This window comes from Halichoerus grypus, chromosome X (assembly GCF_964656455.1).
Source record: "Halichoerus grypus chromosome X, mHalGry1.hap1.1, whole genome shotgun sequence".
NCBI classification, from domain to species: Eukaryota; Metazoa; Chordata; class Mammalia; order Carnivora; family Phocidae; genus Halichoerus; species Halichoerus grypus.
Genome location: NC_135727.1, coordinates 89,650,959 through 89,664,059, shown reverse-complemented (window position 1 = coordinate 89,664,059; position 13,101 = coordinate 89,650,959). Strand labels below are relative to the sequence as shown.

The window sequence follows — 13,101 nt, the reverse complement described above, 5'->3', positions numbered from 1 at the left end:
GGGGGCCTGGATGGGATTGCAGATAGAGTATCTGGCCTGAACGAAGGCATGGAGGCGTAAAAGTAGGCGGCTTATAAGGAGTATAAAAATTTGTGGCCGAAGAGAAGTCTAGCTGGGTAGATGGGCTCTAGATTTGATAGGGCCCTGAATGCCATGCAAAGAAATTTAAATTTGACCCTATAGGCATTGGGGAACCAGCTTATGATTCTAAGCAAGAAAGTGACAGAAGGCACTACTGCCTTTAAGCTGAAAAAGTCAGCTGTGTAACACAGATAACAACCAAACATTTCCCCCTGATTGCCCTCCTCCCTGGTCCTCCATTATATGGCAAGCCCTATATGTATGTAATCCACTAGTTGGGATGATATATCAAATCCCCTTACTTTGTTCCTCTCCTACCCTAAATTCTGGCTGATTTCAGGTTTGTGGTCATGTAGAAGTTTGATTTATTCCAGATGTGCCATTCTCTGGACTGACATGTCATAGTGAAGTCGCAAACTCTTGTGGAAAGAGCCCTGGGCTCTGAGTTTTAACTGCATATGGGTTCAAATCTCAACTGTAAGGAACTTTATTTCCTCATTATTCTGCTGCTTTAACTTTTTCTCTTGAACTTTTGTGTATCTGCAAAGTAAAACCACCGGCTGTACTGGAATGGATTATCCATAGGCAAATATCACTCTTGCATTTTACCAATTGTGTTTATTTCCTTTGTCGAACTCCTATTTATAGCATCTGTTTTGCTCTATTTACATGCTACTTCTAAATTACTTTTGTTGACCCCTTATTTCTATGTACTTATTAAGGAAGCACTTTATAACCTGAACAGTGAACCAGATAGCTGCTCCAGGAAATGTTTAGAATGAGGCAGCTCAATTTAGCTGGATTGTTCTATGTCAGTAGGTTACAGGAAGGAGTTCGTAAGGTCCCTGTGGGGAAACTGAAAAGTTTTCCAGCTTCTCCTTTGTGAGTCCTCATCCTGTAGTGTCATTATTTTGTTTTAATGAATTTCCAGAACAATAGGTACACCCATCTGAAAATATGACCACAGGACATATTCCAAAGCCAGACATAAATTATTTTTGGACGCCCCATACTTTTTCTTCCTATGATTTGTGTGGCTAATGTAAAGTTGCTGGCACTGTGTATTTTACATCATTTCCTGAATGAAACCTGCAACCAGTGGAGAGAGATGAAAAGGATTCTGCATTATTTTGCAAATTGTCTTGCCTTTTTTTTCCTTCAGTGCTAGTCACTCTATGGGATTCATAGGCATTTAGTAAATATAAACGGAAAGAAAACCTCTTGAGTTGTGCTACCCTTGTAGCCTGAGTTCTTCTCATCAGCTAAAACGATGTTTGTTTTTAGCGAAGGTTTCTAGAAACCTGGAATACCTACTCTTGAGATAAAGTGCTTTTTGTAGGTTTGTTGAATGTAGTAAATCCAGAGTTAGACAAATATTAACTACAAATATTGACTCTGATGCCAAATGCATTTAAAAAGGAAAGATGATGTGGAGGGTGAGGGCAGAGAACATGTCTTCTTTGCATTTTGTGGCTTGTGTTTAAGTTGATGTTATTTCTGCTGTATTTTTCATTTTCATCCTGTTGAGTTTGAGGTAGCAATAAAAGTGTCAGGTAGAGTTCTTGGGAATTCAGGACTAGAGCTCAAGGTAGAGATGAGAGCTAGGGATAGTAGGTTTCTTTACAGGATCAAATGAAATAAATCAGATTAAGGTGGAGAAGGATCTGTGATCTCAGTCAGATCCAGAGCAAAGTAGAGGCGCCCTTTTCTTTCCTTTTTTCTTTTTCTTTTTTTAAAGATTTTATTTACTTATTTGTCAGAGACATAGAGAGGGGGAGAGAGAGCACAAGCAGGGGGAGTGGCAGGCAGAGGGAGAAGCAGGCTTCCCGCTGAGCAGGGAGCCCAATGCAGGACTCGATCCCAGGACCCTGGGATCATGACCTGAGCTGAAGGCTGACGCTTAAGCGACTGAGCCACCCAGGCATCCCTACCTCCCCGTTTTTTTTCTTAAATAAAAAGTAAAAACACTTCTTCCTGTATGGCATGAGGGAGGACAGAGAAATTCAGCATTTCCTCCGTATTGTTAGTAATAGGAAAGAACTGCTAAGGACCTGTGGCAGGTCAGTTTCCCTAGAAGCAGCAACTGAGACAGCGCATTCTGTGTAAGCACGTTTGTTGTGGGAGGTGCTCGGAGAAGGTGAGTGAAGGAAGTAGTAGAGCAGGGGAAAGGGTCCAGCGAGGATGAAGGTTTGGTGAGCAGCCGCGAAGGAGCTCAGCTAAGGCCACAGAGCATGGATTCTTAGTATCCTAGGACCTGCTTGATCCACAAAGCAAGGTTAGAGTTCTTGTAGCTGAGGAAATGGTTTTCTGATCAGTAATTTTGTACATTATTAGTACCTTTGCATAAATGACCCTACCTTCCCTACCTGACCATATGTGACCGTGTAAGCATGGTAATGTTCCTGGGGGAACTTCTTGTTCATGTCTGTACAGAGTTCAAGCTATTTGTGCATATTAAGGGAGGGTGCTGGGAATGCATTTCTTTTCTTTACATTTGTTCTTATCCATAAGTGAATGGCAGATTTCCCTTGGGATATCTGTTCTCTTGGTTTCAGCCATCACCTTGACGTTGATGACTCTCAAATCTTTGTCTCTCAATCTTCATCTCATCTGGCCTACCCAGCCTCATTTTTGTATCTGTCCCACTGTCCCACAATGATTTGTATATAATAGGTGGTTCATAAATGTCACTCACACTTCAGTCAGGCTGGTCTCTATTACAAGTGAGTTCTTATGAAATCGAACACATGATTTAGAGCTTGACTTTTTATGAAATATTAACTGGGCAAATACTTAGCCTCTCTGAGCTTCATGAGTTTCCTCATCTGCACTAGGAGTGGGAAAAGTTAAGTGAAAGAATTCAGTTTAAGCACATAGCCCAGTGCCTAAAAATTGATAAGTACCTGGTAAATGTTGGTTATTTATCCTTTATGCTCAATGTTTAAAATAGTTACCTGTTATTCCAATTTTCCAGCCCTATGGCTTAATTTATCCTATCTGATTTTTCCACATTCATCGTATATAATTCTGGTAACCTAAAAAAAGTAAGAAGCTTCTTAAAAGAATTGAAATACTTTAAAAGGAATATTATTTGCCAAGCCCAAAAGAACTATGCTGACTATGATTTTGGATCAAGATTTCATTAAAAAAAAGATGGGGGGACAGGACTAGGTGAAGTAAAGTTGACTATAATGCTATTTTTAAAAATCAATATACTAAGATTCTTTGAGTAAAATTTATAATCTGAAGATTCACACTTGGGATATAGGAAATGTTTCATCTTTAATACTAAATTCTCTCTTTTTTTTTTTTAGATTTTATTTATTTATTTGACAGAGAGAGAGAGATAGCGAGAGCAGGAACACAAGCAGGGGGAGCGGGAGAGGGAGAAGCAGGCTCCCCGCGGAGCAGGGAGCCCGATGCGGGGCTCGATCCCAGGACCCTGGGATCATGACCTGAGCTGAAGGCAGACGCTTAACGACTGAGCCACCCAGGTGCCCCTAATACTAAATTCTTGAGCAGAGAAAAACATTTAACAGCATAGCACGCCTCTTTTTCCCAGTATTTCTGAGCATCTGCATTGTGTTATGAGCTCTGGGAGAGTCAGAGCCATGAGATAATGTTTCTCTACTCCTAAATGGCCAGTACATTTCGTAGTACTGATGTCTAGGTTTTATTTCAGTTGATTACTTATGAATTCCCATGAGTTTTGTACACATGTCCTCATTTGGTTTGCTCATTTGCATGGTTCTCAAAAAAACGGCTGTCGACTACATGGTAAGGGTAGAGGCACATTACATCTGAAAGGTAACTGAATATACTAAGTAGTTTGCATGTCTATATTGTCCAAGTAAGAGCATGAAAGAAGACATAAGAATGAGTGGTAACCCTGAATAGACGTTTTTCCAAAGAAGACATACAGATGGCCAACAGACATATGAAAAGATGCTCAACATCACTCATCATCAGGGAAATGCAAAGTAAAACCACAATGAGGTCTCACCTCACCCCACTCAGAATGGCTAGTATCAAAAAGACAAGAAATAACAAATGTGGGTGAGGATGTGGAGAGAAGAGAACCCTTGTGCACTGTTGGTGAGAATGTAAATTGGTGCAGCCACTGTGGAAAACAGTATAGGGGTTCCTTTATTAAATATAGGAATAACAGTGGCGCCTGAGTGGCTCAGTCGGTTAAGCGTCTGCCATCAGCTCAGGTCATGGTCCCAGGGCCCTGGGATCGAGCCCCGCATCGGGCTCTCTGCTCAGCGGAGAGCCTGCTTCTTCCTCTGCCTGCCACTCTGCTTATCTGTGCTCTCTATCTCTCTGTCAAATAAATAAATAAAATCTTTTAAAAAAAATAAATATAGGAATAACATATGACCCAGTAATTCCACTACTGGGTATTTACTTAAAGAAAATTTGAAAACACCGATTTGAAAAAGACGTATGTACCCCTGAGTTTATAGCAGTATTATTTACAGTAGCTAAGATGTGGAAGCAACCCAAGTGTCCATTGATAGATGAATGGAAAGAAGATGTGGTATATATACACAATGGAATGTTACTCAGACCTAGAGGGCATTCTGCCAAGTGAAATAAGTCAGACAGAGAAAGACAAATGCCATATTATTTGTCTTATATGTGGAATCTAAAAAACAAAAATGAACAAAGAAACAGACTTAAATCCAGAGAACAGGTGGTTGCAGGAGGGGAGGTGGGTGGGGGATGGGCAAAATAGGTGAAAGGCATTTAAGAGGTACAAACTTCCATTTATAAAATAAATAAGTCACAGAGATAGAAAGTACAGCATAGGTAATACAGTCAATAACATTGTAATAACTTTATATGGTGACAGATGGTGACTACACTTATTGTGGTGAGCACTGAGTAATGTATAGAATTGTTGAATCGTTGTGTTGTTCACCTGAAACTAATATAACATTGTATGTCAACTATACTTCAATAATAAAAAATAGAATTGGTAGTAACCCAAAATGTGAAAACTACCCAAATGTCCATCAGCCGATGAATGGATAAACAAAATGTGGTCTATCCATACAATGGGTATTATTCAGTCTGAAAATGGAATGAAATACTGATACATGCCAGAACATGGATGAGCCTTGAAAACATTATGAAAAGTGAAAGAAGCCAGACACAAAAGGTCACATATTGTATGATTATATTTATATGAAATATCCAGAATTGGCAAATCATGGAGGCAGAGAATAGCAGTTATAAGGGGCTGGGGTAGAGGAGTTATGTTTACTGGGTACAGAGTTTCTGTTTGGGAGGATGAAAAATTTCTGGAAATGGAGAGCGATGATAATTGCAAAACATTGTAAATGAGCTTAATGCTACTGAATTTTCTAGTTTATAATGGTTGAAATGGTAAATTTTATGTGTATTTACCACAGTAAAAAAGGATAAGTGGTAAGGAGCTTGAAGATCATTGTAATAAGCCTCCTGTTTTTCTTTCTGCACAGGGGCTATGGATAACAGAGGCTTTCAGCAGGGGAGTTTCAATAGCTTCCGGAGCAGCTCCAGTGATGAAGACTTGATGGACATTCCAGGGACAGCTATGGATTTTTCCATGAGAGATGATGTTCCTCCCTTAGATGGAGAAATAGAAGGTATCATTACTGTTTTTTTAAATTTATTTTTTATTTTTTTTAAAGATTTTATTTATTTATTAGAGAGAGAGAGAGAGAGAATGAGCGGGGAGGGGAGAGGCAGAGGGAGAGGGAGAAGCAGACTCCCCACTGAGCAGGGAGCCCGATGCGGGGCTCGAGCCCAAGACCCTGAGATCATGACCTGAGCTGAGGGCAAGGCTTAACTGACTGAGCCACCCAGGCACCCTGGTATCATTACTGCTGATGACAGTTTATCTTTTTTAAAAATTATTTTTTATGTACACACAGTAAAATTCATTTTTTTTTCTGGTGCCATCTTTGGAGTTTTAACATATGCAGAGACTTTTGTAACCGCCACCACCGACAGGATACAGAACAGTTCCACACCCCAGAGAGTTCCCTTTTGCTATCCCTTTGCAGCCAAACCTCCTCCACCCCGAACCCCTGGTAGCCACGGATCTATTCTCTGTCCCTGTAGTTTTTTCTTTTCTGGAATGTCATATGCATGGAGTCACATAGTATGTCGCCTTTGAGACTGACTTCATTCACTCAGCCAGTGCCTTGGAGATTAATTCAAGTCATTCATTCCTTTTTTTCTTGCTTAGTAGAGCCTGATGTGGGATCACTGGGTCATGTGGGAAATGTATGTTGAACTTCCTAAGAAACTGCCAAACCATTTTTCAGGGTGGCTGTACCGTTTTATAGCTGAACTAGCCATGAGTGAGAGTTCCGCTTGTTCCCTGTCCGCAGCAGCTCTGGATATTTTCAGTAATTTTTATTTTAGCCATTCTAATTGGTGTGTAGTGTTATCTCATCATGCTTTTAGTTTAATTTCCCTAATGCCTTATGATGTTGAGCATCATTTCATGTGCTTATTTGCCAACCTTATATGCTCTTCGATGAAGTGTCTGTTCAAATCCTCTCCCTTTTTTATAATTGGGTTTTTATTATCTGGAATACGTTTATTTTTTTAAAAGATTTTATTTCTTTGAGAGAGAGAGAGAGCACGCGTGAGAGAGCCTAAGCAGGGGAGAGGGAGAAGCAGACTCCCTGCTGAGCAGGGAGCCTGATGCCAGGCTTGATCCCAGGACCCTGGGAGCAGGGCCTGAGCCGAAGGCAGCCACTTAACCGACTGAGCCACCCAGGAGTCCCTGGAATACATTTATAGAAGGAGAGTTCCTTCCATTTATTATTTGGTTATCCAGTAACATCATGCTTTTCAATAACTGCATATAAGTTCATGGTATAGCTGTACCATAGCTTATTTAACCAAATTTCTATTGATGTACATTTCAGTTTCCAATCTTTTGCTATTTCAGACAATGCTACAATGAATAATCTTGTGTATGTGTATGTGTGTGCATCTTTATATATTAGATATAGTATATTAGAAGTATATTAGAATATTTATTCTGTATTAGAATATTAGTATATTAGAACATTTCTGTAGCATGAGTGTATGAGTGCTTATTTCCCCACAGCCTTGCTGGTGCTGAATATTATAATTTTTTCATCTTCACACTATGATAGGCAAAATAAATAAATCAGTAAATTTTCATTATTTTAATTTTCACTTTTTTAGATTAATGAAGTTGAGTGTATTTTCATATGTTTATGAACCATTTAAATTTTTTTCTGGAAGTTTCCTGTTTATATGATGTTCCTGTTTTTCTGATGGGCTGATTATCTTTTCTTATCTTTTTCTAGGAGCCCTTCATATATTATTCTTAATGTTTTGTCTAACGTAGCTGGTGTGTATTTTTTCCATTTCTGTTTTGTTTTTGTTTCCTTTAAAAAAATCTACAAATATTAAACATTTTTACATAGCCAGATATATCACCCTTTTCTTTCTTTTTTTTTTTTTTTTAAAGATTTTATTTATTTATTTGAGAGAGAGAGAATGAGAGAGACAGCACATGAGAGGGGGGAGGGTCAGAGGGAGAAGCAGACTCCCCGCCGAGCAGGGAGCCCGATGTGGGACTCGATCCAGGGACTCCAGGATCATGACCTGAGCCGAAGGCAGTCGCTTAACCAACTGAGCCACCCAGGCGCCCTATATCACCCTTTTCTTTTCTGACTTCTGAGTTTCTTGTTGTAGTCAGAAAGGACTTTAATATTAAATTTGTACAATTACTTAAAACTACTGTCTGGTTCTTTAACTGATTGGGATTGCCATTCTCAAAGTCAGAGGACAAGAAACTATGTCAGAATTTATTATTTAGCAAATTTGAATTGGAGGCATATGACACTGCGGAAACTTTGCTAGGTTCTGGGAATTAGCAAGGCTTTAAGGCACCCTCCCTGCCTTCGTGAAGTTGATTCTAGCTGGCTAAACAAACATTAAGTACTTATGAGAACACCTAACTCTTAGAGTCGTTTTCAGGATTAAATGAAATAATAACATAAAGTGGTTATAATTGTACACGGCCTCGAGCTAATGCTCAATAAAATGTTAGCTCTCATTATTATTGTTATTTTATTTCTATTATAACCCTATATTGTAAGTGTTGTAACTCTTATAAGAACTCAGCAGAGGAAGCATTCTGTATGTTTGTGTGTGTCTAGGATTGGAAAAGATTTCACAGAGAAGGTGTGTTTGAGAAGGGCCTTGAAAGGTAAGTTATTTGGTAGGAAATAAGTACCAAGATGGAAATAAAGCGAATGACAATAGAGGATAACTGAGGGATAATATTTTAGAAAGGTTAGAAAGTTCGAAAGGTCAGGGAAGGCCTCTCTGAGGAGGTGACCAACTTGGGAAGAACATATCAGTATGCAAACCACAGGTTCAGAAGGATGATAAGAAATTGTCTCGTAAAGGTGCCTCAAGACAGTAACGGTAGACGAGAGCCCCTGAATTTAAAGTTCATAAAAGAAAGGCACTCATGGTTTGGTATTTAATGGTTTTTCATATTTGCCTCCTTCTGTGGAAGGCACATATGTTTGTATATCCTGTCCACTTACGTGTAGTTATAACCCCCGCGAGTCAGTTAACAGCCATCACTGGCTCTAGTGAAGTGGTCGGTTAGGGTTTCCATCAGCTTAAACTGGCCACTTCTAATAAGCCTTGGGGCTAATCCAGAGTGGTTTAGCTTAGTTATCATCATTGCTTCTAATCGAAAGTGGTATCACATAGCATCCATATCACCAAAGTACTTGTGTTCACATTGCTCTTAGCAGGTGTTGGAGGCAGGCGAGTATCCATCTATTATTCCTATTTAATGGACCCAAAAGCTGAGGCAGACGAGATTTTGACATTGCTTGTGATTGTAGAATATGTTTTTACATGAGTAGTCCTTTGCCACTTTTCACTTGGCCTTTACAGGAGAATTACTGCTTGTGGTTTACAAGGTCTGACCATAAAACGGCGAAGCTGTTTTCTATGAGCCACACACAGAAATCGGTCCATTTACTATACTCTATAGTCATATAATTTTCTTGCTTTGCTTTTTAATTGTTCTTACTTTATTTAATGTTTTCACCTGGGATTTCCTAATGTACACAAAAACGACAACAGAAAAAAGGTCATAAAGTCCTTGATATCGGTGGTGCGGCTGTGCATAAAATACTACATTTTGTACCAGGCACAATAGCACGTACTAAAAAGATTAGTTAAAAGGAGCTTGAAAGGCGGTAGAAGTGGTTCTTGTTTTCCAGATGGCTAGAGGGATTGATTTATGAGGAATGAATAAATAAATTATGCATGGCATGGTTAAGTGCATCTGTGGTAGTGTTATAGTAGTCTGCCAATGAGAAGAAACATAAACATGGAGGTCTCACAGAAGGGGAGGGGGAGGGAAATAGAAAAAAGGGTTGGAGTAGTAGGAAGAAATTCAGAGCTGTACTCGTAGTCCATCCGTTCTCACTTGCCTGCCTCTGCAGCCTGGGCATCATGTTTGGCAATTCATTCATCCACCCATTCAGGTATTCAGTGTTTATGGAGCACCCAGATCTTAGGAACCCAGCCCTGTGCTGTTTTAGTAATGCTCATCAATTCCCTTGTTTCCCTCACCTCCTTGTCTTTCCACCTCGCGTGCCTTGCACTCCTCTCAGATTGTTGAGTGAGGAGACCTTCCTGGCGAGAGAGAGCCACATGGGTAAAGGCACGGCAGCATGAGAGAGCCTTTTCTATTCAGGCAACACGGAACCTGCGCATCTGGGGTCTGAGGCTCCTGGGGTAGAGATGATGACGGTTGGAGCAGGAGGGGAAGATAGCAGGGGATAAGGCGGGAGATCCAGTTAGAAATCTGGGTGAGGTCTAGATGGTCTGTGCTTCTGGACCTTATCTTGTAACCAAGGAGTTGTCAAATGATTTAAAAGCGGAGGAATGATATGATCAGATTGGTGTTTTTGTGAATTTATGGCAGTGTGGAGGGTGGATTCCGGGGAAGAGTGGGTCAAAGACTGGAAGACCAGTTAAACTGTTTTTTTTTTTTTTTAAACAATAATCTGGGTAAAAGATCAAATGGCCTGAATTAAGACAATAGGAATGGAGAGGAAAGAATAATAACTTCTAGAGAAATTTCAAAAGGGGGATTGATAGGACTAATTTGATATGGAGAATAAACTGGAAGAGTCACAGATGACTTCAAAGCCCAGGCAGAGTGTGAGAGCCGACCGAGTCCCCCTCCTGTGGGAGAACGTGCCCAGACCACCCCTGCAGGCCTCAACATAACCTCCCAATGTCCCAGGGAAGGAAAGATGTCTTTGAAAATGAAGCACATGACACTGTGTGAAATCCATCAAGTAAGCTGTGAAACAGTTGTGTTTGTTCTGCTGTGCGGCAATGAAAGATTATAGTATTCCTCCAGAGAGAAATGGACAAACATCTTGGGCCCCAGCTCATGGGCTCCTGTCAGCACTCCAGTTGACTCAAGTGTGGATGGCACAAAATTTTTTTTTTGTCCTTATTATGATAAGGAAAGGGACTTTAGAATCCATCACCCTCATAATACTCAAACTTCCCCTAAATACTTAGCCTGGGAGGATGGTGATTGTTACTGCTGCTTTTTGAGCTTGGAAAAAAAAAAAAAAAAGTGGCCTGTAGCAAAAGCTCTGCGGGGCCATAAACCATACCAGTTTTCTGTGCCGAACCCTCAAAATGAGGCTTATTATCATGGCTACAGGCTTTAAGGGCTTCCTTTAGGTTACTTGATAGGAAAATACCTGGTCAGATTTTAGAATCTGTGCCTTTTTATCTCTTCCCACTTATTTATTTACATTTTTGTCTTATTTCAAGAACATGCTTTATCCATATGTACTTAGTTTTTACCTGGTGTCCCTTCCAGGATACCACGTGACATTTAGTCTTCATGTCACCTGGGGCTCCTCTTGGCTGCCATGGTTTCTTAGACTTTCTTTGTTTTTGATGACCTTGACAGGTGTTTTTTCCCGTAGTTTTTAAACTTTATTACATACCTGTGTTCTCCCCCACCCAGTTTTATTGCAAAATAATTGATATACATCGCTGTATAAGTTTAAGGCTCACGGCATGATGGTTTGATTTATGTATACTGTGAAGTGATTACCACCGTAGGTTAACATCCATCATCTCCTGTAGATAGAATCAAAAGAAAAAAAAACTTTCTCCTTGTGATGAGAACTCTTAGGATTTACTCTCTTAACAACTGTCCTGTATATCATACAGCAGTGTAAACTGTTACCTATATTCCGTCATGTTGTACATTCCATCCCTAGCACTTATTTATCTTGTAACTGGAAGTTTGTACCTTTTTGACCACCTTTCTCCAATTCTCCATCCTCCTGCCCCTTGCCTCTGACAACCATAAATCTGATTTCTTTTTCTATGAGTTCTTTTACTTTTTTTTTTTTTAGATTCCACATATAAGTGAGATCACACAGTATCTGTCTTCCTCTGTCTGACTTATTTCACTTAGCGTAATGCCCCCAGTGTCTATCCGTCCTGTCACAAATGGTAGGATTTCCTCATTTTTTTTAGATAGCTGAATAATATTCCGTTGTATATGTATATGCCACAGTTTCTTTATTCGTTCATCATTGATGGACACTTAGGCTGTTGCCATGTCTTGGTATTATAAATAATGCTGCGGTGAACATGGGAGTTAGTGTTTTCATTTCCTTTGGTTACATTCCCAGAAGGGGAATTACTAGATAGAAGGGTAGTTCTATTTGTAACTTTTTGAGGAACCGCCATACTGCTTTCCACAGTGGCTGCACCAGTTGACAGTTTTGAGGATTATTGGTCAGGTATTTTGTAGAATGTCCCTCAATTGGGATTTGTCTGATGTTTATCTCATGATTAGACTGGGGTTATGGGTTTTAGGGAGGAAGAGTGGAAGTAAAGTGCCATTCTCATCACATTGTATCAAGGCTATATATATTGTTGATATGACTTATGGCTGCCGATTTTAACCTTGATCCTCTGGCTGAGGTAGTGTGTGTCAGCTTTCTCCACTGTAAAGTTACTTGCTTTTCATCCTTTCCATAATGTACTCTATGGAAGGAATTCACTGCATAGCCCACACTTAAGAACTAGGGAGCTGTGCTCCACCTCCTTGAGGGTAAAGTATCTACAGAAATTATTTGGAATTGTTCTGCATGGGACATTTGTCTATTCTCTCCCATTTATTTATTCAGCTACTTATTTATGTCAGTAGGGGCTCATTTGTTTAAACTTTGGGTTATAATCCATTTCTACTTTATTTTGTTCAAATTTTTCCAGCTTTGGCCATTTGGAGCTCTTTCAGTTTTCTGTTTCCCTTTGACACGGCCCTGTCACCGTGGGGTTTTCGTGAGGACTTACTTACTGTCAGGCACTGCAATGTGCCATTTCTCCAAGGAGCCCTGGTTCCTTTTTTTTTTTTAAGATTTTATTTATTTATTTGACAGAGAGACACAGCAGCGAGAGAGGGAACACAAACAGGGGGAGTGGGAGAGGGAGAGGCAGGCTTCCCACAGAGCAGGGAGCCCGATGCGGGGCTCGATCCCAGGACCCTGGGATCATGACCTGAGCCGAAGGCAGATGCCTAATGACTGAGCCACCCAGGCGCCCCCTTGGTTCCCTTTAGTAGAGAATGGTATTAGGAACGAAGATATGGGCGGTAGGTGTGCTCATTTCTACTGGGGCATTATTGGTTTAGGCACTCTCAGCCACTCAGTAAAAAAATATGTGTGTGTGTGTGTGTGTGTACTGACCCGTGTCTACATATATATCTATAGGTAGATATATTATCTACATGTGACCATCCGTGTCTACATTAAGCTAAACATGAGATTGTACTGATGTCTGTAATTCTGCTCCATTAACACATGGATCATTCTAGCCTCTTCCCATGGCTTGTTTGTAACCTCCCATTCCAGGTAGTGAGAAACTTGGCTCCCGCCATCCACCATCCATTATTTAACTGTT

The 13,101-nt window shown here is 40.2% G+C and overlaps 1 protein-coding gene across 1 annotated transcript in view; it reads left to right on the top strand.

The window, feature by feature from the left end:
* Positions 1 to 13,101, top strand: part of CLCN5 (chloride voltage-gated channel 5) — a 158,047-nt gene that overhangs the window by 105,928 nt on the left and 39,018 nt on the right. Inside the window, exon 4 of the mRNA XM_078065170.1 lies at positions 5,568 to 5,714. Coding sequence (XP_077921296.1) covers positions 5,568 to 5,714 — 147 coding nt within the window. The remainder of the gene's footprint in view (positions 1 to 5,567; positions 5,715 to 13,101) is intronic.